This window comes from Oryx dammah, unplaced genomic scaffold (assembly GCF_014754425.2).
Source record: "Oryx dammah isolate SB20612 unplaced genomic scaffold, SCBI_Odam_1.1 HiC_scaffold_11227, whole genome shotgun sequence".
In the NCBI taxonomy this organism is placed as follows: Eukaryota; Metazoa; Chordata; class Mammalia; order Artiodactyla; family Bovidae; genus Oryx; species Oryx dammah.
In genome coordinates this window covers 1,963,095-1,990,964 of record NW_024080620.1, presented here as the reverse complement: position 1 = coordinate 1,990,964, position 27,870 = coordinate 1,963,095, and the positions used below count along the sequence as shown (strand labels likewise).

Genomic DNA, 27,870 nt, shown 5'->3' with positions numbered 1-27,870 from the left:
ATTCACTGAATCAAATGAATGCTAAGTAGAGCAAACACAGTGTACATAAAACTGAGATATGGAACCTCTAATTACACAGGAAATCAGTGGAAGGATTGATCATTTTAAGAGAAGAATCATTTTTCCAGTAGCCCCACTGCTATGAATGATATTTTCATGAGCCTGGGTAGCCTTCTCCAGTAAATACTGGGGACCTATTACTGGTCTCAACCAACCAATTTCAATTCCGGCTTGAAGGGCTGCTGCAAACTGCTGAAATTCCTCCTGAGGGAAAGAAAACATCTTTTTCAATAGAGGAACACATGACAATTTTCAGAAGCATTAACATTTTTCAGAATCTAAGAAAGCAGTAAGAGTTTTCTTGTAAATGCGTGGCTTTTGTCAACTTGTCCAGAACTATAAAAAAGTAGTTTCGTATATGTTAACCAACGCTGCAATTTGTCTGTGGCAGTCTCAGTTTACAAAATACCTATTGTTATGGAGTAACTGGTAATTACCAACAGTATCTCCTCTCCTTCATAAGTGCCCTGGCTTGGAAAATAAATTATATTGTCACCCTAGCTATCTTCCAGGGATTAATCCTTAACCCACTTAGATAACTAACCTTAACATCTACTTAAATTTTCAGTCTGCCTGACTAGGCAAATTATACCAATGTATCAGAATCACTATTCTACCTTGGTGGATGAAAACAGAGTAACTCCTTTTATGCTAGATTCCTTTGTCATGATGTCCCGTGGGTTTATTTCAATAGGGCCTCTGCTGCCAACAACCTAGTATGAAAAACAACATGTCTATAGTTAAAGATTACTGCAAAATAGTGTTAAAATAGTGTTAAATTATGAAAAAACTGCAAAGTGATAAAAAAAAAGGAAATACTTACTATTACTCGTCCTCCATGTGACAAAAGATTCAAATCATTACTAAGATTTACATTAGCTAACATTTCAATAATCACATCAACTCCTTTTTCACCAACAGATTTCTATATAATATAAAAGAATGCAGAGTAGATTAGAAAAAAAAAAGATTATCATAGTGCCATATATTACAGAAATATATTTAAAATGACATAAAATGCTGTATTTTAAAGATAACTTAATTATACAGTGATGCTGTAATTCCAAGGTACCAGCCACATCTAAAATGACAGATTTGTATTAAATAAATTGCTATAATGAAATAAAATTTGTCCAAAATTTTCATGTGTTTAGACTCAATTTGACTATAAAGTACTTCTTCCTTAGGCGAAAATTTTCTGTCTTCAAAATGTATTTTAATAGAAGAAGAAGCAACAAATCAAAAATCAAAAACTGCATTGGTGCTCCCATTTCTATTAAAAAACAGACAACAACAAAAAAGAAAAATTGACTTGTTGGTGTGCAGTATTCTGTGTGTGTGTGTGTTTAGTTGTGTTCTCAGTGGTCTACAATCAGCTTGGAACACTACTCCTTTTCTTTTGGGCTTTCTGATGTCAATTCCCAACATCTAAAATGGCTCTTAAATAAGCTAAGCTATATATTTTCATTTTAAGAAAAAAATGAACACCTATGCCCAGCACTGTGTGAGGTATTATGAATGTCAAGATGGACATAGAGAACCCAAAATAAAGAGGAAAATGGAAAACACTACAATTAAAGGTGTGATGTGATGGGCTAAGTACTGCATTGAAAGTGAAAGTGAAGTCATGTCTGACTCTTTGCAACCCCATGGACTGTAGCCTACCAGGTTCCTCCGTCCATGGGATCTTCCAGGCAAGAGTACTGGAGTGGGCTGCCATTTCCTTCTCCAGGGGATCTTCCCAACCCAGGGATCGAACCCGGGTCTCCTGCACTGCAGACAGACGCTTTACCATCTGAGCCACCAGGGAAACAAACCATACATTTTAGAGGGGGGAAAAAGTTACAAATCTGATCACCTGTAAAGGTCAAAGAAAACTCCACAGAGATGACGGTCTCGGTCCTGAGGGTTAAGTAGGAGTTCTTAAGTAGAACAGAAAGAATAAGGGTCAAGGAGAAGCTAGACATGAAGCAGTCAGTCTGGACAAAAGAAACAGAAGAGCAAAGACATAGGAATGGAGAGTAAAAGCTGGAATTGGCAAGTGGCCCAGCAGAGCTGGAGTATGCATTTGTGAAAGAGATGGGGGCGGGGGTGGGAGGGGAGAGGTAGGAGATAAGAGACTACAAATTGGTTCAGACTATGAAAATACATCAAATGCCACATTAAAAGATTCGGACTTTGTGGAGACAGATGTTCATTAGTTAATTCTTGTGCCAGGGACTGTTTTAGGCCCTGGAAGTACAGCAGGGAACAAGAAAATAGAAATTCCTATTCTCATGGAGCTCTCATTTATTTCTGAGGATGTTTTTCTGTTTCTTTCTTTGAAACAGAGAACCAAGTAACTCTGGAGACAGTAGGGGAGAGAGAAGGGGGCATTAGCTCAGCTGTGAGTAAGTCAAGACTGGAAAAGATGAGGGCTAAAGGAAGTTACAACAGTGACGCGGAAAGAGAAACAGACAGATATGAACGGCGTGTCAGGGATGAAACCGATAGATAAGGTGACCGACTTGATGTGCAAGAGGCAGAAAGGTGACTAAACAACAGGAACAGGAAATGAAATGTGGGCGTCTATCCTGGGGGACCAGATGAACGGCCACGTCTAGCAGGCTGATGGTGCGAAGGAATGAAACAGGCCAGAGACAGTGCTGGAAACCAGCAGCGTAAGGACGTGTATGAGATGGATCAGGATGACAGGGTAGCACCAGAAAAAGTGAGAGACCAAGAGGAAAGACCTATGGAATACCAAGTGAAATGAAGAGGAGGGAGACTAAAAGTGAAGTTAGAGAAGTGAGAAGAGAGCCAGCTTCCAGGAGGTGTAGTCAGGGTCAAGTACAATGAGAACTGAGCCAAGAGCAGCTGGCTGGTGATGGGATTATCAGTGCCCCTGACAAGCCAGGTAAGTAGCTGGTGTGTGCATGCAGGCTAAGTCACTTCAGTAGTGTTCGATTCTTTGCGACCCCATGGACTATAGCCCACCAGGCTCCTCCATCCATGGGATTCTCCAGCCAAGAATATCGGGATGGGTTGCACTTGTCAAGGGTATCTTCCTGACCCAAGGATTGAACCTGCATCTCTTACATCTCCTACACTGTCAGGCAGGTTCTTTACCACTAGGGCCACCTGGAAAGCCCTGCAATGGAAGCAAAATTGCAGTGGGAGGTAAGGAAGTAAGAGTTTAAGTACCCCCTACTTTTTCAAGAAATGTGTGGTAAAGGAGGGAAGGTGAGGAGAAAAGGTTAAGAGAATGTTTTTGGAGAATGAGAGAGACTTAAGCAGAAGGAACCAGTATAAGAGATAGAAGCTATAAGGTCTTGTGGTCTTAGAATTACATTGCAAAACAAAAAACCTATTCTTAAAATAACTGGCCAATTTTCATCTTTGATAATGATATCAGGAGTGCATGCTCAATCAATTTTGTATTCCTCAACATATACAAAGGAGAGCCTTTATTCAGTTTTTTGGCAAAATGATTTAGAGGTAATAAACAAACTCACACTCGGTTTTTCCTCAGTTTGTAATGACCTTGTTTACACTGTAATCAGTACCTGGGGTATCCTAATTCTTTCTCAACATAGCAAGTAGTGTGAGGATCAGCAAAGTAATCAGTGTTTAGTAAACTGTTACTATGGCAAAGATGGAGAACTCCAGAACCTGCCTGAATTAGACTGCAGCAATGGAATAGATGTAACAGTAACTAAATTCTGCCTCACCATTTTGATGAGGTAGTGGTTTCTCCTCCAAAAACATCCAGTAAACAAAGAAACTTAATTCCCTAGGCCAGACAGATCCAGTTTGTAATCCATGGATAATTTAACTTTCTATGGAAACTTTATACCAATAGAAGTTATATTAAGAATACCTTTTTGATGCCAGAGGTGGGGCAAGGGGTGGGGTATGGGTGAAATGGATAAAGGTGGGATCAAAAGGCACAAATTTCCAGTTGTAAAATAAATGAATCATGAGGATGTAATGGACAGTGACTACAGTTAGAAATACTGTATTACATGTTTGAAAGTTGCTAAGAGAATAGATCTTAAAAGTTCTCATCGCAAGAAATAAAATTTTATAACTATGTATGGGGACAGATGTTAACTAAATTTACTGTGGTGATCATTTCACAATATATAAAAATAAATGTTTAAAAAATGCCTCACAGCTGCAAATACAAAGCTGTGGCTTTACTTAAAATGTGATTTGCATTAAAGAGTACTGATTTTTATAACTATAAGCCTCTAGAGAGGCTATATTTTATTTAGTAAAAATAAATAAGACAGAAATGATAGTGAAGGTTCGAAAAGTAGACATCTCTACTTTTAAATTAATTAAAGCTTTAAAATACATAGGCAAAACAAACAACTTGAAGAGAGTAGTTGATAAAAAAAAAACTTACAAAAGAACATGAAACAAAATTTTAGTTTTATAAAATTATAGAACAATTTTACCTTAATTTTATCAATATAGTTAGCTTCTTTGTGATTAAACACTTTGTGGGCTCCATTTTCCAAAACAATCTTTTGTCCTTCCTCAGTACTAGCTGTGCCCAAAACCTTTAAGCCATAAGCTCTTGCAATCTGGCATGCTGCTATTCCAACCTTAAAAAACAAAATACAGCCCAGTAATTTTAGTAACTTTGCATCTCTGCAAACATTTATTAAATACATACAATTAACGTAAGGTTCTTCTAGGTTCTAGAGTATTGCTAATAAATGTTAAGAGTCTAAACAAAGAAATAAGAAACACTGTACAAAATGTTCACTTAGCATCTGCTTTGTACAGAAGGGTTTAAAGATGGTCAAAATATACTCAGTGACTTCATACTTTACCAGTACACATAAAATACTAGATAACAACAGTAAGTCATCTACCACTTACGTAGAAGAGACAGGTATGTACATGGGCAATTTTATATTCATGAATATGATAAACATTTATTATTTACTACGTTCAAGACATATGATAGACGGAGTCCCTGAAGAACTATGGATGGAGGTTTGTGACATTTTACAGGAGGCAGTGATCAAGATCGTACCCAAGAAAAAGAAATTCAAAAATGAAAAATGGTTGTCTGAGGGGGCCTTACAAAAAGCTGTGAAAAGAAGAGAAGTGAAAGGCAAAGGAGAAAAGGAAAGATATACCTTTTTGAAGGCAGAGTTCCAAAGAATAGCAAGGAGAGATAAGAAAGTCTTCCTCAGCGATCGATGCAAAGAAATAGAGGAAAACAATAGAATGTGAAAGACTAGAGATCTCTTCAAGAAAATTAATGATACCAAGGGAACATTTCATGCAAAGATGGGCTCAATAAAGGAAAGAAATGGTATGGACCTAATAGAAGCAGAAGATACTAAGAAGAGGTGGCAAGAATACACAGAAGAACCATACCAAAAGGATCTTCATGATCCAGATAACCATGATGGTGTGATCACTCACCTAGAGCAAAGACATCCTGGAATGTGAAGTCAAGTAGGCCTTAGGAAGCATCACTACAAAGCTAGTGGAGGTGATGGAATTCCAGCTGAGCTATTTCAAATCCTAAAAGATGATGCTGTGAAAGTGCTGCACTCAATATTCCAGCAAATTTGGAAAACTCAGCAGTGGCCATAGGACTGGAAAAGGTCACTTTTCATTCCAATCCTTAAGAAAGGCAATGCCAAAGAATGTTCAAACTACCGCACAACTGCACTCATCTCACGTGCTAGCGAAGTAATGCTCAAAATTCTCCAAGCCAGCTTCAACAGTACATGAACCAAGAACTTCCATATGTTCAAGCTGGATTTAGAAGGCAGAGGAACCAGAGATCAAATTGCCAACATCTGTTGGATCATCAAAAAAGCAAGAGAATACCAGAAAAATATCTGCTTTATTGACTACGCCAAAGCCTTTACTGTGAAGATCACAACAAACTGTGGAAAATTCTTAAAGAGATGGGAATACCAGACCACCTGACCTGCCTCTTGAGAAATCTGTATTCAGGTCAGGAAGCAACAGTTAGACATGAAACAACAGACCAGTTCCAAATAGGGAAAGGAGTATGTCAAGGTTGTATATTGTCACCCTGCTAATTGAACTTATTTGCAGAGTATATCATGTGAAATGCCAGCCTGGATGAAGCACAAACTGGAATCAAGATTGACAGAAGAAACATCAATAACCTCAGATACGCAGATGACACCACCCTTATGGTAGAAAGCAAAGAACTAAAGAGCCTCTTGATGAAAGTGAAAGAGGAGGGTGAAAAAGTTGGCTTAAAACTCAACATTCAGAAAACTAAGTTCACAGCATCTGGTCCCATCACTTCATGGCAAATAGATGAGGAAACAATGGGAACAGTTACAGACTTTATGTTTTGGGGCTCTAAAATCACTGCAGATGGTGACTGAAGCCATGAAATTAAAAGACGCTTGCTCCTTGGAAGAAAACCTATGACCAACCTAGACAGCACATTAAAAAGCAGAGACATTACTTTGCCAACAAAGGTCCATCTAGTCAAAGCTATGGTTTCTCCAGTAGTCATGTATGAACACGAGAGTTGGACTATAAAGAAAGCTGAGCGCTGATGAATGATGCTTTTGAACTGTGGTATTGGAGAAAACTCTTGAAAGTCCCCTGAACTGCAAGAAGATCAAAGTAGTCAATCCTAAAGGAAATCAGTCCTGAATATTCATTGGAAGGACTGATGCTGAAACTGAAGTTCTAATACTTTGGCCACCTGATGTGAAGAACTGACTCATTGGAAAAGACCCTGATGCTGGGAAAGATTGAAGGCAGGAGGAGAGGGGAATGACAGAGGATGAGATTGTTGGACGGCATCAGAGACTTGATGGACATGAGTTTTAGTAAACTCTGGAGCTGGTGATTGACAGGGAAGCCTGGCGTGCTGCAGTCCATGGAGTCTCAGAGTCGGATGCAAGTGAACTGACTGAACTGATGTGCAAGATGTGGTTCTTCACACATGAAACGTATGTTCTTAGGAAGGGGAGATAACAAACACATGAAGAAATAAATGAATAAAGTAAATTCAGAGAATGAAAACTACTTGAAAAAAATAGCATATCGGGTTATAAAGAGTTAGAGAACCAGGCCAATTAGGTCATCAGGAAAGGCATTCTGAAGAGACCTGAATGGAGAGAGGGACAAGCACAGTCTGGGACAGGTCTGGGAGGTCTGCTGGAGAATGCTGCAGACTGAATGGTCATGGCTATCCTGCTGAAGTGGGGAGGGGCTTGGGGCATTCAAACATCAGCAAGAGGGTCAAGAGGCTTAAGGGTGGGACATGCGGAAGGGAGCAAAGATGAGGCCAGAGAGGCACAGAAAGGCCGAGGCACACAAGGCCTTGGAGGTAAAGACTTCGGATTATATTTAAGAGCCATGCAGAACTACTGGAGAGTTTAAGCAGGAGAGGGATATGATCTGATTTAGGCTTTTAATAGAACATTCTAATTATATGGGAGCCACAAAGAAGGTAGGGGGAAATGGGAGCAGGAAGATCAGGACTTCATCAAAGATTGGAGGTGGGAGGTGAGGAATAGAGAAAAATCAAGAATATCTCCTAGGTCTCAGGCCAGAATAACTGGGTAGATTGACTTGGATGAGGAAGATGAGAGGATCAAGTTTGTGTCAGCATCAAGAATTCACTTTGAACACACTGAATTCAGTCAACTGAAGATGCTCAATCATTAGTTGAATATGATAATGGACTTGAAAAGAGTTCAGAATTGGACACATACATTTGAGAATCATCAGTTTATAGATAGTACTTAAAGCCACAGGATTGCATGAGATCACTAGAGCACTAGATAAATGTGCTTAGCATAAAGGAGAAATAAAACTATTTTAGGAATATAGATAAAAGCAATCATTTAAATTATAATACTAGGAAACATGTTTGATCCCATGCCAAATGAATGGTACAGATAAGGGTCAGCCCATACATTTAGAATAAGCTTTCTCACACTTGGCACTATTGGGCCAGGTAATTCTTTGCTGTGGGGACTATGCTGTGCAGTGAACGGTGCTTAGAAGGAGCATGCCTAGATTCTGTCCACTGGATGCCAGACCCTTTCATCCAGTTGTGACAATCAAGAATGTCCCCAGACACCACCAAATGTCCCCAAGTGGGAGAAGAGATGGCATGAAATTACCCCTCATTGAAAACCACTGATGTAAAGGAAGATACAATTGTTATGGACTGGGCAAGGTAGAAGAGGATTGAGATGAAAAAGATGATGGAAACTAATTAAAATTGTAACAGAATCACAAACTCCCAAGCCTGAAATAAGACCTTAAAGACTGTATGGCATATGGGAGTGAGGAGCCTGAACCCAGCTGGGTTATGCTGAGGATTTGTTTGATTTAACCAAAACAAACAGGGAACTCACTGTGAGTGTGAGAGACATTCAGTTCCATGAGATACCAATACACCATGGGGTTAGCATGGCTGATTTTTGCTACTTTAATTTTTCAATTAAAAAAAGGGGGGGGCCTCTAATAAAACCACGATTTAACCTAAGAGATAATGTAAATATTATCTCCTTATGATCTAACTATTTCAAAGGGGCACTCTTTGAAGAGCTATTTTAAAGGAGTTGCTTATTCTATTCTTGTCAACAATTATACTAACAATATTTCTTCAATAGATTATATACCATTATGTGTCAACTGTTTTTTCTTCTATTTATTTTGCTGACAATAAAACAGGGCACTCCCCACCAGCATATCAGGATGTTGGCTGTGTTCACAAATTCTACACCATTTTAAATACACAACATAATCCCAAAGGAATTTGATTTAAATGAGGACAAAGTACAAATAGAAGCAAGACAAAACCCAGCACTGTTTCCCCCTGATGGGCAGCCAGGATCAGAAGCGCTTCACACACCAGGTCGCCAGCCTATCCCTGCCAGCCAGGGATTTAACAAACTCAGCCAGCACGGAGAACAGTCTGGATTTGGCTTTAAAAAAAAAATCATGATGAAGCGACCTGGCTTTTTACAAGAGGGTAAAGGGAATAAAAAGGGATTTTCTTTAAACTCATCTCTCCCCTTCCTACTGAAATCTCTCTTTTTGATACAGAGCACAAGGTTAGCTCTGTGAAAGCCAAGGCAATTTAAATAAATACATGTTGGACAGATTCTGTACTTATTTAGCATTAAATTTATTTATTTAGGGCTAAATTTAACCCCCAAACTGCCTCTTCAGTGAGGCTAAACAACGGGAGTTTTTGAAAAGGGTATGTGTTATATTTTCTCAAGCCCCAGAAAGACGATCTTGGTGTTTTTTTTTTTTTTAAGTAAACAGTCTATCTGTGAAATCCTTAAGTTGATCTATTGGAAGTACATAGGAAGCTGGGCTTGAAACCTCGTGATACATCCACGGAAAGTAACAATTATACAGAGGTTTGAATTCTCTGTATTACCTGTCCACTTTTAGAGGTAAATGCATTTTCAGGATGCCCCTCATTATGCTGGGAACAACCTGCCATTAATAGGTTACTTCTTTCCATCTCCTCTCTGGAATACAGTGTCCTGAAAGAGTTAATCTGCTTCCTCATACATCCAGCCCCAGGCCCTGTATTTTAAAAAGGCGAAATGTCTCCAAAATTTCTAAAGCCTCTACATGCAGGATAGAGGTCATGTGGATTTCTTGTTAAATTCCAACCTCAGAGCTCTAACTTTTCCTCTAAGCTCCTCGGAGGCAGATTGACAGCCAGTTTCTTGAAGAGGTTTCTGACAGCTCTGTGTTGGGTGATTTCACTGCAGGGCTGGTTTGATAAGTTCTGAGCATTTCCCAACCCCCACCCCCCTACACATGTCCATCTGCATTTTAAGTTGTGGGTTGTGGTGTGAAGGACACAGCTGTATACTATGCACCCTGCGAATGTCATCAAAGCGCAGCAGGCGAGCAGGAAGGGAGCTAGAAAGGATGAAGAACTCACAGTGTGGCTTTGCAGTGCTGTCTGGGGCAACAGAGGTAAAGCTTTAATGAGCCTTAGTTTTCTTATCTAAGGGGATGTGGAATTTATATTAACCTTAAAGAACTGTTTAAAATTCTAAATAAATATTCTTATAACATTCACTTCTTGAAAAGAAAAACAAAGCCCGTTTATCTTGGTCCATACCAAACACAGGTGGAAAACCGAATGCATACATTTCTGATCGGGTAAATCTGTTGAATTTATTAACCAAGAAATGCTAAACGAATATGATGGGGAATCACCTTCAGAAGACAGAATCTAAAGTCTCACTACAAAAAGAAAAAAAGTCATCACCCTTGACTATATTTATAAATTTGGTTTTTAAAAGCAACTTAAAGAAATATAATGTGAAACCCAGAAACATAACCTCTAAAAAAAAGGCAAAAAACTTAAAAGAAAAAAATACTTACTCCTCCACTAGCTCCATGAACCAGAACACTTTCTCCAGGTTTCACACGGGCACTGAAAAAGAAAGCACAGGTTCATCGCCTTACTTTGGAGCTAATCAAGCTCAGTGTTTGTCATAATTCTTAAGAAAATTCTACCTTCATTTCAACCAACAGTTACCCAAAGAAGAAACTCATCCTGATAGACAACCCGAGATATTCTCCACGCTCCCCAGACTCAAACAATGGTTCTTTAGAACCACAGATAAAAGAAAACATTCAATTCACTTATTCGTTCAACAAATGTCTACTGGGAGTCAGCCATGTGCCAGATATTGCTGGGGTGCCAAGATCATAATTGTGCTACCTGCTAAGAGGCTTTGTGAATGTGTCAAGGGAAATTGCTTCACCTAGAAGAACTGGAGTCTCCCATTCATTCCCACAGAAAGTGTCTCAAAAAGGGTCATTATAGCTCAGTCTTTATTCCATGGTTCAGACTCACACCTGAGTAAATGCAGCAGCTACTGTCTTCCTTCTCCTTGCTTTTCAACACCTGGCTGCACAGCCTCCAAGCCCTTGTTTCAGAAACCAATGCTGAGTCAGCGATGGTAAGAGAGTAAGAAATATAACAAGTCCTGTCACACAGGTTCCCCTACCACCCCCTAAACTGCCCAGAGCCTCTGGTAAAATGACATTCTTTTGACCTCTGGTTCACCCACTCCTTTTCTATTACACTGAAAACAAAAACATGCAGCAAGACACAGTGATGCTTTATCATTTCACATGGACAAATGCTGACGTCACAGGCCAGCAACGGCCGTGTGGTCCAGATCTCTCAGTGAAGATCCCTTGTTTACCAGGACAACAGGGGGTGGTCACCCTGTAGAGTGAAGAAGGAGTGGAGACCCACTCCAATAGTCTCACCGGAAAATCCCACAGACAGAGGAAGCTGGTGGGCTATACAGTCCATGGGGTCGCAAAGGGTCTGACACAGCTTAGCGACTAAATCACACCACCCTGTACAGATATCCTGTTCAATCTGGGAGTGAGAACACAGTCACCGAGTCCTGCTCAAGGCCGTGTGCCAACAGCTGACAAATGGCAGCTGTGAGTCAGTAAATGAAGTTTCTCCAACATGCTCGCTTGGAGATGGGGAGTTGAGCACAGTGAGTTAAACTGAGGGTTTGGAGTGATAAACTGAGACAGCTATTACCAAAACACTTGGACATTTTGAAAAGTAAAGTACAAATTTAAGGGAACAGGATTACCAATGTTATACTCTGGGTCATGAAATACTTCCAGTGATTTTTTCTAAATCTTATAAACAAGTCTCCACACACTAAGTACATTGTCCTAAACCTCTGGGCCTGCAGCAGGTGGAGAAAAAGCAGGCAAACTGTCTACTGGGTCTCCATTGCTACCTTCCATCCTCGTGTAGTCACTGTGATGGTTAAGTTTAAGTGTCAGCTTGACTGGGCCATGGTGCTGGATATGAGTCAAACATTCTGGATATGTCTGTGTAGGTGCTATTTTGGATGAGATTAATGTTTAAGTCAGGAGACTTTGAATAAAGCAGATTATCTTCCATAGTGTAGGTTGGCCTGGCCACTTGAAGGTCTTAATAAAACAAAGACAGACTTTTCCTAGAGCAAGGAGAAATTCTGACAGCAGACTGTCTCTAAACTTGAACAGCTACTCTTCTCAGGCTCTCCAGACTGCTGGTCTCTCTACTGACTTTAGACTCAGCAGGACTCCATCCATCAATACACACATTCTGTTGGTTCTGCTTCTCTGGAGAACACTAACAGTCCTCTGCCCCTGGGGCCGGTAGCAGGGCTGGAGCATGTGGCCTGGCTTTCCGTGCTGCTGTTACCCCCTCCTAGTCATTGAAGCCTAGGACCTGGCCCACAGGGTTCCTTGTTGTTCAGTTGCTAAGTCATGTCCAACTCTTTGGGACCCTATTGTCTGCGACGTGCCAAGCTTCCCTGTCCTTCACTATCTCCTGGAGTTTGCTCAAACTCATGTCCATTGAGTCAGTGATGACATCCAATCATCTCGTCTTCTGTTATCCCCTTCTCCTCCTGCCCTCAATCTTTCCCAGCATCAGGGTCTTTTCCAATGAATCAGCAATTCGCATCAGGTGGCCAAAGTACTGGAGCTTCCAATAGGTTTCTTCTTACACCCTAAATCCAGCCCCAACCTGAGAGATTTCAACATTCATGGGAAGAAAACTCACAAATCCTGAATTCTCCTCTACTTCTACCACTCACTTCCCATACCTAGTAGTCATCCCTAACCATTCTACCTGAGGAATATCAGACACTAATAACCAGTATTGATCTCCTGTTCTGATTCTGTAACCGCATATTCCCTCAAAACCTTTTCTTTGGCTTCACAGAGCTTGCTGTCTGCTCCTTTTCTGCCCTCTTGCTGCTCCTGCCACACTCCCATCAGCCTGGATGCCATGGGACATTACCCCAACTTCCTTCTTTCTCTCCACTGTTCCCATTTCCTTTGTGCTCTTTCAATTTGCCACTGATATTCCAGCCCTGGATTAATATTATAGTCTACTTTCCCTGGATAATGTATCCAAATGGCTAAATATCCTAAGAAAAAAATCACATAACCATGCATTTTGGTACCACTACAGTTCTGATTCTCAAAAGGTCACTTTGCTTCCTATTTAGTTATGAAAATGAAGCAATCACATATGAACTCCTTCAATGCCTCACCTCCCTGCCCACAAACTTTCCATTAAGTACACCAATGCTGAAAGGTTGCTGTTGAACCACAAAAGACGCTGGGATTCTTGGCCTCTGTAGAAGAATTCAATCCGGGGCTAGAGACTAGACTTGATTGCTCAGAGCTTTTGTGTAATAAAGTTTTATTAAAGTATAAAAGAGATGGAGAAAGCTTCTGATGGGGGCAGAAAGAGTGCCCCTCCCTAGTGTTAGCAATGGAATTATATACTTTTTAATTAGTTATTACAATGAATCAAAAGAATGTCTGGAGGTTGTAAAGATCTTACTAGACCCACTCCCATAATTTACATTTTAAGGTAACAGGATTAGCCAGAAGGTTTTTTCCAGAAACTGTCCTCAAGCAGGATACATTTTTGTTATATAACCCTTAGTACAGAGTTTAAACTGAATTGTTTGTTGTGTAATCATCAGTTCAAAACTTAAAGATAAAAACATGATTTATGTGACTAAGACCAAGGAATGTAGAGGAAAAAAAAGTTTGTCCTTTCCTCCTCCTTGAGCATTCCAGACCCTTCTCTCTTTGGGGACCCCGGGACTTCTTATCAACCTGCCTAGGAATTGACTCTCTCACTGCCTCTGCCAGGTTTGACAGGCGAGTTGTCCTTTGGATCAGAAGCCAATCTCTCTACCTCTGTGCTAAGTCCAATCCTTGCCCAGCACAGGATCTTGTTACATCTACTATTCTGCCCTCTTCTCCAAGCTTTCCATCTATTTCTGCTACATCCTTTCTTAGCTATAAAAATAACCAAGTCCTGTCCATCTTAAAAAAAAAAAAAAAAAAACCCTTTGTTCCCACACTCTCTTCAAGTAGTTTTCCTACCTCTTTCTGCCTGTCTCCCCGCTTTTTAAGAGTAGTCTCCATTCAAGAATCGATTTCCTTTTCCTTTCTCAACCCATTCATTCAAGCTTCGCTCCATCACTCTACTGAAAGTGATCTGACAAAAACCACCACTGACCTCCTATCACTAAGCCTGGCTGTTATTTTGTTCCCAAACAGTTCTCACTGCTGTACTGACAGCTAGCTTCCCTCCTTGGTAGCAACATCAACTACCACCCCTAACACCACCCACGCTAACTGAGCACTTGCTCTGTACTATTCGCATACTAACAGCTTTATATATGCAGGTCAGGAAGCAACAGTTAGAACTGGATATGGAACAACAGACTGGTTCGTCAAGGCTGTATATTGTCACCCTGCTTATTTAAGTTCTATGTAGAGTACATCATGAGAAACACTGGGCTGAAAGAAGCACCAGCTGGAATCAAGATTGCCGGGAGAAATATCAATAACCTTAGATATGCAGATGACATCTCCCTTATGGCAGAAAGTGAAGAGGAACTAAAAAGCCTCTTGATGAAAGTGAAAGAGGAGAGTGAAAAAGTTGGCTTAAAACTCAACATTCAGAAAATGAAGATCATGGCATCTGGTCCCATCACTTCATGGGAAATAGATGGGGAAACAGAAGAAACAGTGTCAGACTTTATTTTGGGGGGCTCCAAAATCACTGCAGATGAAATTAAAAGATGCTTACTCCTTGGAAGGAAAGTTATGAGCAACCTAGATAGCATATTCAAAAGCAGAGACATTACTTTGCCAACAAAGGTCCATCTAATCAAGGCTATGGTTTTTCCACTGGTCATGTATGGATGTGAGAGTTGGACCGTGAAGAAAGCTGAGCGCCGAAAAATTGATGCTTTTGAACTGTGGTGTTGGAGAAGACTCTTGAGAGTCCCTTGGACTGCAAGGAGATCCAACCAATCCATCCTAAAGGAGATCAGTCCTGGGTGCTCATTGGAAGGACTGATGCTGAAGCTGAAACTCCAATACTTTGGCCACCTGATGGGAAGAACTGACTCCTTGAGAAAGACCCTGGTGCTAGGAGGGATTGAGGGCAGGAGGAGAAGGGGACGACAGAGGATGAGATGGTTGGATGGCATCACCAACTCAATGGACATGGGTTTGGATAGACTCTCGGAGTTGGTGATAGATAGGGTGGCCTGGCATGCTGTGATTCATGGGGTCACAAAGAGTCGGACATGACTGAGCAACTGAACTGAACTGAACAGCTTTATAAGCATTACCTCATCTAATTCCACCACACCCCAAGGTGCTTTCTATTATTATCTGTATTTTTCAAGTCAGTAAACTACAGTTGAGACAGGAAAGCAACTTGACTAGTAGTAGGTGGAGACAGTAGTAAAACTGAGGCCTTCCTGGCTTCAACACCTACGGGCTTACGGATGTTTAACGGACTCAGTGACCTCTAGACTCTCGGCCTTGGGTTGCACTTCCTTTGCCCCTCTCAGGACTCTGTCCCCTGCCTCTGACCACATGCTAACTATTCATGCTCAGTACAGTTCCAGTCTCTCTGCACTGTTGTTCTCACTCCCTGAGGAATTTCTGTGACTTTCACTTCATCAGCTCTTACCACATGCTGACAGCCCCAAATTTAAAGCTCCAGACTTTGAGTTTCAGACTCTTCCATCCGACAGGCTGCTGGACTTCTCCATGATGATGTCTGTCTCAGTTTCATGTCCAAAACTGAACTCAGTTTCCTTCTGAAACTTTTCCCTCCTTCTCTTTGTCAAGTCAAACATTACCCGTTATAAAGCTGTAAGTATTCTCAAGCTCTTTCTCTTCCTCATTCTCCACATGCAAATAGTTACCAAATATTTCTGATTTTACCCCCTAAATAATTATCCTTTCCTCTCCACCTCTACCATGAGTCTTGCTCTGGCCCCTAAGTGTTAATAATGTCCAGAGGGTACTTCTATAAGATTCTCCCATGTCTTTCTCCACTCTTGTCATAACATCCATCCTTCCCATAGCAGATGGGTGATCCTAATAAAACACAGATGTGACAATATCATTCTCCTGAATAAAACACTACATGACCCCCAAGTCCTCACAGAACAATATGTGAGCACTAAATCTAGCTTTTTGCAATCTGAGGTGCACCTATTTGATAATGACAGCTAAAATTTACTGAGAGATTACTATGTTCCAACTTTATTCTTCACCACTCTTTGCCTTGAAATCTTCTAACAAAAGCAAACTGCTATAGCTCTTCTCCCCAGATACCCCTATGTTTGCTCCCCATACCAGCTCTTCCCATTCTCTAGAATACCCTCCCTATTCCCAGCTACCCTTCCCCAGGATAATGCTCTCTGATGCTTTTCGAATACCTAGGGAATTTGATTAAGATATAGATTCTCAGGTATCAGCCATGGAAACTGACCAGGGGGACTAGGGTAGAGCCACTGTACTTTAAAGTTGCAGCAATTAGTTTCTGGAGCTGGATAATGAGATTTTTGAACCATGGCTTTAAAATAACCCAAGACTTATGCCTTGCCAGGAAGCCTGACCTCATTACCACAGGCATGTCCCTTGTGATCCCGTAAATCCCCATGCACATCTCTACCGCTGTCCTTTCCACATTATATATCAGTATTATTACTCTTATGTCTCTCTCCCTTACTAGACTATGAGCATCTTGAAGACAAAGATGGGGTTTTGCTGTTCTTGTCTTTTTTTCTTCAGCGATGAGAACAATCCACCAAATTAGCAGAGTTTCCGCTCTATAAACCTTAACGGTAACTTAATGGGAACCAAAAATGACCAATGGGTAGACGGGTGGTAGGAAGCATAAATTATATATTACCTTCCTCCAATTAATATCGCCCTCCTCTGGTGCTGGTTATAAAGCTGACAGAGTGTGTTATTACCTGTGAAGCAGAGCTCGATAAGCAGTAAAGTATGGGATGCCGATGGCAGCTCCTTGTTTAAAATCCAGTTTTTCAGGCAGTGTGTAAACAGTGTGATCGGCTGCCAGAGCATACTCAGCATAGCCCCCAGAGATCGTCCTGGTAGCGAAAACTCTGTCACCTTTCTGGGGAAAGCAATAAATTAATAAATGCTTCAGGGATTAAAAAGGTTGTCAACATGGGTGTAACCCTTTAGAATGCAACATTTATAACAAGAAATAAAAGGAATATTTATATATTGTTGTCTACATCCTAAGGTCTCATAAAAACAACTTCAAAATATGGAACATTTTTAAATGTTTTATTAGTGGAAACTAGAAGAAGAAAAATCAAGGGAGATAGGAAAAATAAGAAAAAAGAGAATGTCCAGAATGGTCTAAAGATTATGATGATAACTTACCTTTATTGACAGCTTGCTGTGCAAGGCACAGCATTAAGTGTCTAATGAGTGTTATCTAATTTGATCTTCACAACAGTCTATGAGGAAAACTTTCATTACCTCCCTTTAGATAATCCCACTTCAAAGATGAGGAAATGGAGGCGTAAATAAGTTCAGTAATTTGCTCAGATCAAGCAGTTAATAAATGGTAGTTAACATAAATGTTTTTTATCCAAAATACTGGGGAGAAGAAACAAATACAATGTAAGGTTTCTTCCAAACACCTGTTCTAAATCCTTTCTGTAGGTTTGTCCCTGCATTTCCCTCATTTTTCACACATGGACCAAAAGGCAGGCAACTCTGCCTGGATCCCGACAACAAAGATGAGCCAGGAAAATGTCTTGACCTGTTGCAGCACCAGAAACATATAACAAACTCTCCATAAATGCCTACTGGGTCCTCACTACTGGAAGGCAGATGTGTAACTGAGGGTAAGGAAAGGCACCATGCAAGCACTACAGGCTGGCTCCATGTGGCCTGTACACCAAGGAAATTAGACTGCCCAGTACAAGCACCTTTTCTAAATCCTGTTTCTTCAATTAAAAAAAAAAAAAAAGTAAATAGTCCTTGGAATAAGCAAAACATTAAGGCGGTAACTCTCAATACACTTAAATTTGCCCTATAATACAACATTATAGGGTGAAGTAGAGACAGAAAAGGTTCCAAGGGCACCCAGGAGTCAAAGACAAGCATCACTGCTTAACAGTGTTGCCTGGAAACGGTCAAGTATGACTAACATCAGATTAATCCTGTTTTTACGGCTTAAAAACACACTGCATTGATTTCAATATAATCCCAACCTGTTTAAGAATTCACTATGAAAAGCAGTACTTTTAGTTCTGTGATGGATATTAATAGCAAGACATTCTCCCTAATCTCAAGTTTCTTAAACTCTAGGAAGAGGGGAAAAAAGGAGAGAGAGAATTTTACAGCAAGGTAAATCTGATGAGCCATCAAAGATAGGTACAAGAAAAAGAAAGAACTATTTCAAAGTTGAGGGAATCAAGAACAGCTAGACTGAGAAACTAGTATTTGAGTTAGATCTTGAAAGATAAGGGGCTTCCCTTGTGGCTCAGCTGGTAAAGAATCCGCCTGCAATGCGGGAGACCTAGGTTCGATCCCTGGGTTAGGACAATCCCCTGGAGAAGGGAAAGGCTACCCACTCCAGTATTCTGGCCTGTATAGTCCATGGGGTTGCAAAGAGTCAGACACAACTGAGCAACTTTTTCACTTTCACTTTGAAAGATAGGACAAGATCTTGAAAACTGGAAGTGGGAAGAGATGCTAGCGATAAAGGAAACAAAGTTAAGTCAGGGAACAGTGATAGGAATAGGTGCTGAGAAATCACCAGCATGCATTCCCAAGGAATAAGTAGTTTAATATGTGGAATATAACAGTTTTGGGAGATAAAAATGAAAAGAAATGAAAGCTGGAGGCTAAAAGCCCCTGAACCTATGTTTACAGGCTTTGATTTAGTTCTGTCACATAGAAGAACCAATACAAAGACACAGAGATGAAAGAGCACGGGACATGCAGGGAAGAACAAGCAGTTATTACTCAAGGATAAACTACAGAGTGAGAAGGAATGAGAGATAAGAATGGAAAGATGGGTAGGAGAAAGACCACGAAACAGTCTTCTTTTGTAACATAAGCATTCCAGCAATACCCTGAAATCTATAAAGAACTGATACAAGATTTGAAACATAGTGTAAAACAATCTAAATTACATTTTAGAAAATAACTCCTTATAGAGCAAGGATAGATTTGAGGTACTAGGAGTGAGGGTGGTAAGTTAAGTGTCTGTTATAAAAATCCAGATAAGCGACTATGTAAGATAACCAGAACTACACTAACAGTGGGGAGGAAAAGAGGAGAGAGAAACAGTTCCAGTCAGGGAGAGCAGAGTGAGGGACAGATAAGCCTCAGACCCCAGATGTCACCAAGACAGTGCCACACGAGCAGCAGGTCCACTGGGAGAAAGAGAAGCTCAGTTTTAGACACGAGTAAGAGGTTCCAAGAGTTTGCTGATGTGGGCCCTGCAACACAACTTTCTGTGATGACATAAATGCTCTCCATCTGCACTGTACAACAGTGGCCACTAGACACTTGGCTCTATTAAGCAATGGAAGAATAGAATTTTTAATTTTAATTGAATTTGAATTTCAAACAGCCGCACATGGCTCGTGGCCACCGTATTTGGAAAGAACAGGTCCAGCTCCTAGGCTAAAGATATCACACTAGATAATGGCAACTGAGAAAGCATACGAGCCCATCATGAAGAAGGAAGATAATACAAAAGGCAGAGTCTACATAGGGTCAGTGGGCACTGGGCAACACCAAGATGTGAGGAACATCCAGAGAAAAAGAAGCTTGAAAAAGGATGCTCAGAGAGGAACAGGAGGTGGGGGTAGGGGGAGACCTGGAGAATATAATGTCACAGAAGCTGAAGGTTTTTTGTTTTTTTGTTTTTTTGTTTTTTTTTTTTAAGAAAAAGTAAGTGGCTGAGAGTGTCAAATGTCCCAGAGAAGTCAAGACAGATAATAACATAAAAGGACCCATTAGCTTCAGCAATATAGAGGCCATTAGCGACATTAGTAAACATCATCTAGGTGGAGCGGTGAGGGCAGGAGCTGGACTGCCATAGGCAGGGGAGTAGAAAGCAAAAGGAATTTTCCTGGCTTCCTGGGCCAGACCCTGTTAATCTTCGCTCAGTTCAATTTTGGTAAATGTGCTGCCACAGTTGAGCAGGTCAAGGAATGATGAGGATAGATGCTAGAACATGAATATGCTATCTAGGTTTTTTATATCTTTTTGCACATAAATAACAAAAGCTCTGATCATAACTCATAACATCTACATTGACTCAGCCACCTTGGTCTGAATCATAGCTCTAAAAATGTATAGTTGACCTTGCATTTGTTCATCTTTTACTTATTATTCAAAAGAATTAGCCTTCCCTTTATTTTGTGTAACTAAATTTTATAGAAGGAAAAAAAAGAAAAAAACTATGTTGGCTGAGTATTATCAAGAGTTAGGAAACAGTATAATTTCCTTACTTATTATATTCTTGCCTTAAGTATTTCTGTTAAATCAAAGGATCACAGTTCAATTCTACGGGGATGTGGAGACACAGAAATTACCCAACACTTATTCCCAACAATGCAAACAAGCAAGGTCCCTAGATAAAAGGCAATTTCTTTTTTGACTAGAGGAGTCCCTCAAGTGGCAGAAATTGTATAATCGGGCCTTTTAAAGACTTAAATACAAACACATTTTAAAGCTATGTCAAAATGTTAAAAAATATACATTTTAAGCTAAAATAGAAATAATTAAAAATGTAATACCTTGAAAGCAGATACACTCTCCCCAACAGCTTCTATTATCCCAGCCACATCAAAGCCAGGAGTATAAGGTAGAGGTGGTTTTACACTGTGAGTGCCAGAGCGAATGTATGTGTCCACTGGGTTTACACCACATGCTTCAACTTTAATGAGAACCTGCAATGACAATGTACTTCAGTTCATACAGAGCAGTTAGGCATTCATTCAGTATTATCATAGGACTGGAGTGGAGTGATCATGGGAGCTACAAAAATAGAGGAAAACCCTGCCTTCAGTGAGCTCACATCCCAGTTTTAGAAATCACCATATAAATAAAAAGATAAGACAGAATGGTTTATGTGCTATACTAAACACATCTGGGGAAAACAGTGGTGGAGATATCTGAAGGGATGTGTGCAGAGACCTCTACATGCTCATCAAACCTATTTTCTCCTCCTGGACAGCAAGGTAGGAAGAATATTCCTTCCTGGTTTCTTCAGAGTTATAAACAGTCAAATGGAATGTAAACATAAGTGCCGAAAGCTGTTTTCGGGACTGACCCACAAAGTCTTTCCTAGGCAATGTACATAGTGTTTCCACCCCTTCTTAGTGACTTCAGAAGACAGGTGTTGAAGGTGGCAGAGCCACACAAGAGAAGAAGTACAGGTCCCTAAATCACTTTGGAAGAGAACTCTATGCACTGACATTTTAGAATTGTGGAATTTAGTGAATGAGAACCACTGAGATTTTTTTTTTTAACTTTTTATTTTATATTGGGGTATAGTCAATTAACAATGTTGTGATAGTTTAAGGTGAACAGCAAAGGGACTCAGTCATACGTGACATGTATCCATTCTCCCCCAAATCCCCTCCCATCCAGGCTGCCAACCATTGAAATTTTGAGGCTACAGCTATTATAGAAGCTCATCTGACCTTAATACAGGATGATTACTTCTGCTATCAAAGTAAGGAGAAGCCTTATGAAGGAAGCAGTATTTTATCTGGATCTTAAAGGATGAGTAGATATCTTTCAGAATGGAAGAAGTTAAAGGAATAGTATGTGCAAAGACAGAAGGAATGAAAGGACCTCTTGGGGAAACCAGACAAAGCTTGTACTGTCACAGCAGTCTACAGAGAAGAAATGATAAGAAATAAATCTTTGCCAAATCATAACCAAACTGTAAAAACTCTCATAAGGCTCGCTAAGGAAGTTAGACATGTGAGTGATGGAAGGTGCAGTAATAAAAATATACAATGTTTATTGAAAAAGTACATTGTTAAAGTCACTGGAAATGATTAAAATCTATATTTAAAATCTCTTGTATGTGAAAAAGCATGTATGCAGAAGAAAATTATTCATCATGAAAGACTGTAACTGAATAATCATGACTCCATTCATAAAAATCCAATTACTTCACTACACAGATGATTTTCAACTTCAAAAATTTTCTTATGTTCTTTCTTTTTATACATTTACTTCACTAGTTAGAATTATATGTTCTCTTTGTCAGAGCTTAAGGTGTAAACAGTACAGTGAAGTGAAGGTAGCTCAGTCGTGTCTGACTCTTTGTGACCTTGTGGACTGTAGCCCACCAGACTCCTCTGTTGATGGGATTATCCAGGTAAGAATACTGGAGTGGGTTGCCATTCCCTTCTCAAGGGTCTGTCCTAAAGCAATGTCTTTATAAATCATTCTTTCAAACAATAACTTCATGTGCTAGAGACATACACTCAGTGTAATTATTGCCTGTTTTTAAGTAATGATTTCCACCTGATGGTCTTTTGGAATTGGTACAGCAACATCCGACTGGAGTTTCAGCACTTCTGGTCCACCAAATTCAAAAACTCTAATAGCTCTCATCAACTTCTGTCCAGTTGCCATGGTGATCTAGATACTAAGAAAAAAAAAAACATATTGTCATATTGTATCTAGGCTATCACTCTGTTTTTCCCCCTGGAGGGGGAAGATCAAACAATTTTTCAAACAACAATTTAAATCATGAGCTTACCACTGATCTCATTTCATGTTTAAGGACCTTTCATCTTACAAATCCTTCAGCTACAAAGCAAAATGCTTCATATTATTTCCTGTAGGGATTCAGTGCTTTCAACAAGGGAATCATACAAACAAAAACATCTGGATAGACGATGCATGATACAATTATCTTAGGTTTCGTTTTGTGTAAGCTTGGGCTATAACATCTTGGAAATTCTAGGAGTTAATGTAAGTTTTCTTAACATTAGGTAAACAGATCTTCTTTTGTTAGATTATATTTTAGATATAGAGAGAAATATAAAACATACAATAAACATTTACCTGCTACCCAGCTTTAACAAACCTTACCATTGTAAAAACCTAAAACGTTGTATTATAGATATAACTGAAGCCTCCTCTAACTGTCCCCAAACCCATTTCTGTTCCACAATTCTAGGAGGTGACTATTCCCATAAACTCAGAGCTCATTGTTCTCAGGCAGGATGTAATTCCACTGCTACATGTATTTGCACTGTTAAACAGTATGTGCTATTGTTATTATTTTGCATGTTTTCAAACTTTATAAATAAAGTTTATAATCATATTGGATCACATTGTACTGAATTCTGCAACTTGCTTTGTCCTCTCAGTATTAAGTTTTTGAGATTTATCAACTCTGAAACATTTAGTTTTATGAAGTTCATTCATTTTAACAAAGAAAAATAAACAGCTAAAAACTGCTTTGAGTGTAATCTTCTGTAAATCATAAGTATAATTTATAGTTATCCTTTCTCTTCTACCACTGTAAATATTGAAATGAAAACTCAGAGTTAAAATAAGCTTAGAAAGGTAAAGAATATATATATATATATATATATATATATATAGTAACTGGAAATCTTACATCTATAGAGATGTAATGAAAGGGCTTTGTCTGACCTCCATAATTTTGCTTGTCTGCTATGACAATTTCTTGAAATTAACCACACCAAATATTGCTAAACTCTGCCACCACCAGGAACATCTTTGCTAACTTCTGGAGTAATCATATTCACCAACCACGAGCAGCTGAAACATCAAAAAGAGTTGCAGAAACTAAGACTTGAGATGAAAGAATTCAGACTTTCACTGTACTGAAGCCCAACACGGGACTCCTTGGAACAAAGCTCATGCTAACTATAAAATGCCCTTAAATGTGTGGGGGGAATCAAAGCACTTTGATGGTGTTATTAATGGAAAGTTCTTGATATAATTAACCAAAAGTTGTGCCATTTTAAAAAGCTTTATTCAAAATGATTTAATATAGCACCTAGTATAGAAGAGAAAATAAACTCTCCATGGCTAAAAGGCTGTTTAGCAATGAAATAGCCTAAAGGGCAGTATTCTTATTTAAAAAGGGGGTGGGGTCAGAAGCAGGTATAAGCCTCATGCACTGTACAGCAGCTGAGCAGTCTTATGGGTAAGAAGCCCATGCAGGAACTAGGACAGGGGAACAGGCAGCTCATGCCCTACCTACCCAGCAGTTTCACTCCTGCCTTTCTATTTGGATCTTCACTCAAGCTGAGTATTTCTTAAGACCTGAAAGCAAAAATATATATAAAGAAAATAAAACAGAAAAAGAAAAGGTTGTATAGACCAGCGTTTTCTACTCTGAAAAGAAGAACATAGCTCTTTTTTTCTCCTTTTTGTCTTCAGCATGGTGTTGTGAAAAGAGTGTGGGCTTTGGAATCTGACAGCTCTCAGTATGAATCCCAGATCTATCATTTACTAGCCATGTGGCCTTGGGCAAGGCAGACACTGTTTTTGAGCTTCTTCATCTGAAAACTGAGTTCTACTCAGGGTTACTATGCAAGAGCCAGGGTAGGTATGAAGCACAGAACCTAGCAAATGTTTACTTCTATACATAGTGATATCATGATTCTTTTCCCCCTTAGTTTCTCCTTTCCAATTTCATATACATTAAGATAGCTTTGGTTCTATAATCTTATAGTCATCTTTGATTTAACAATATTTATGGGACTGTTGTAAAATCAAGTCCTTAACCTCAAAGAGTTCACAGTCCAGAGAACTATTCAAACAAAGCACTAATACCAAACATTGGCTGTTATTCATTCAACATGCATTTTTGAACATTAACTCTAAGGGAGGCACTGTGCCACACACAGAGAGCACAGAGGGCAAGGATAACAAGCCCCAGACTCTCCCCACTCTGCTTTCATCTCCCCTCAATGCACACGCACACACAAACACCCCCCATGTTAAGAGGTGTAGCTCTCTTTCCACTTTTAATATCTACTTACTTCCTCCCTATTTATTTCTTTCAAGCTCTCACATCTATCTTCTCACCAACAGACATCACTAGTACCCTCAAAAAACTGTAGCAATAATAAAAGCAAAATTACCCTGAAATAGGATCTGTCAAAAAATATCTAGCACATACATTTTTTTTCTCGCATCTGGACATTTGCTAAATTGGAAGAAAAGAACAAAGGAAGGAAGAGACTCACCCTTAATCCCGATTTAGAAGACCCCACCCCAGCCCGGTCTTGCCCAGTACTACCTGTGGAGCTCATAAGGAAACAGGGCATGACCTTGACCACTCTAACTTCTACTTTGCTTCTGGTGGTCTTATTTCCTGCTGAGCCCTTGCCACTATGATTGCTCAGGTTCCAATCTGCAATCATTGCCTTTGAACCCCCTCAACTACCTACCGGAACATCATTTGCTTCATAATATAGGTGCTATGCTAAAAAATTGTTAAAATAGTACTTATTATTCTTAAACCCTAGCAATACCTGATTTCTTCTATAAAGCACATCTTTCACATCCAGTAACAGAATTTTCACAATAGGTAGAGAAGCAACAGTTACTAAAACCACCATTTAATTATATGAAGAACTGGAAATAAAATCACCATCCTTCTTACAGATGAAGAAACATCTAAGGGGTTGAGATTCACCAGGGTTACATTGAAGCAGAGCTGAAACCCAACACCTTAAATGTTATTGGTTCTGTGCGCCCCCCCCCCCCCCCCGCCCCAACTGTAAAATCCTTTTCATCTCACCCTTTGAAATACTGGCAGAGAGGACCTTTAATTTCTTAGAGATAGAATTTATAATGATGATAGTGAGACAGACTGAGCTAGAGATATGAAATTCAGCTAATCTGCAGGTAGCATTACATATTTTATGATTAAGACATCTGCTTTGAGTCTGAAATTTTTCAAATGCCCATAAGTTAAGGGATCTACTAGAGATACACAGAATGTGATTCTTTTAGGAAAACTATAATGATAATAAATAATAATAATTTTCCTATCTATAAAATGGGGCCAACGCTCCCTAGCATAGGATCCTTGTGAAAATGAGCTGCAGCAGCACATGGGGGGGGTGCTTCAGAGCATGCCTGACAGGCTGTAAGCTCTATTATTCAGAGTGAATCACGTACAGTCAGCAGCAGGCTCATCACACTGCTTGTGTTTTTTAATTACAATGTACTTTAGCAGGGTTTTCTATTTATCAAATATAAACTTTCAATCAGAGCACCCTGGTTTATTGTTCAGTTTTACTTTTTAACCTATGAAATGTTGCCAACCATATTTTGCAAATAGAGGAAATACAGAATTTAAAATTCTTCCTTCGACACTGATATTTTTCTAGCTATGCTTGACTCCGTTTGGTTTAAAGGAAAATTAAAGGGATAGGGAAAAAGTTGGAAATATATTCTCACATAGAATGAACAGATCGAGTCACAAAGCCAAAGCAAAGACATATTATTTTTTAAAAAGTTCTTACTTTTCAAGAATTTCTAACAAGAAAAAAAAAAAAAACTTAAGAGAATCAAACATTATAAATGTGCTACGGTTGATCAAGAATGACTCATAGTATCATATTTATTCTTAAGCCAGAAAAAAAATTTTTTAATTAAAAGCAGCCAAAGAAAAGTCTCTTCTTAGCTGAATGACCTTGTCAGGATACTACTTCATGGGCCTGGCTCTTAGTACCCATTTTTGATTAGGAGGGCAGGAGTTGATCAGATAGTTATTCTAACCCCCTGCAGGTGTTTGGAAGAAAAGATTGGGTGGAACTAACGGGTCAGGCTGCTTCTGCGCTGGGGGAGCAGAGCTCCGTGGCATTTACTACTGCTGACCAGACACTCACGGAGTGTCCCAACGGTTTCAGTGGGAATCACACAGCCATTTTCCACTAATGCTGTGCTATGCTCAGTCCTGTCGGACTCTAGGGGACCCCATGGGCTGTAGTCCGCCAGGCTCCTCTGTCCATGGAATTTTCCAGGCAAGAATACTGGAGTGGGTTGCTATTTCCTCCTCAATGGGAATCTTCCCAAGTGAGGAATCAAAACTGCCTCTCTTACCTCTCCTATGTTAGCAGGCGGATTCTTTAGCACTGTGCCACCTGGGAAGCCATTTCCACTAGCTGCTGACAATCAGTCCAAACTTTAGCCTTTCAATGGCTGAATCATTAATACACCTTCCTTGGTCACTGAGATAAGTCTCCTCTAGAAACGTGTAAATACCCAACGATGTGCTAACAGGGAATTTCGTTTTTTGAAGAGTCTCCTAGATGAGAGTCATGGCGGGGTGGAAGGGGTCTACACAATTCTCTCCAAGACGTCATCAAAGCAGGAGGAAAGACCGGAGAGAAGGAGCCCTAGGAAACCCGAACCCGAGTGGCCGCGGGTCACAGCAGCCGCGAGAGGCCGCAAGAATCCAGAGCCCAGGCCGAGGGGAAATCTAGTGGGGGGCAGGCAGGCAGAGGCTGCAGGGTGGGCGCCCCGCCGTGGGACCCGAAACCCTGACCCTGCCAGTAAGCAAAATCGGGCTCTCAGGACCAGTAAGTCAAACTGCCCTGGTGACCTACAGGTGATCAACTTGCAGCCCCGGTGATCAACGTGCAGCCCCAGGTGCGGAGTAACTTTGGCCACAAACTCATCCCATGGTTCTCGGGTAGGACGGGACGCAGGAAAGGAACGCAGCCAAAATCCAACTCGGTTCCTTTTGGACGAGCGCTGGGGAAATCCTCAGCCTGAACTGAGGGACTTTTAAAACCACTTACCCCGTTCCAGAGCGGAAAATCAAAATTTGCGAGCGTCCCCCGAGACTGCACTGGAAAACCGGGCGGGCCCGGCCGGCCACAGCAGTTTCAGGCTCCGCCCCGCCCCGCCCCAGGGGCG

The 27,870-nt window shown here is 40.2% G+C and overlaps 1 protein-coding gene across 1 annotated transcript; it reads right to left on the bottom strand.

Annotated features, from left to right (window-relative positions):
* Positions 1-27,866, bottom strand: LOC120861093 (zeta-crystallin). The gene is made up of 9 exons (XM_040236755.1): positions 27,753-27,866; positions 22,474-22,597; positions 20,727-20,879; positions 16,905-17,068; positions 10,441-10,492; positions 4,503-4,652; positions 884-985; positions 678-773; positions 1-264 (listed from the first exon to the last, which is right to left on the bottom strand). The coding sequence occupies exons 2-9, from the start codon at positions 22,582-22,584 to the stop codon at positions 100-102; spliced, it is 993 nt and encodes a 330-aa protein (XP_040092689.1). The 5' UTR covers positions 22,585-22,597; positions 27,753-27,866; the 3' UTR covers positions 1-99.
* Between the last annotated feature and the right edge of the window lie 4 nt (positions 27,867-27,870).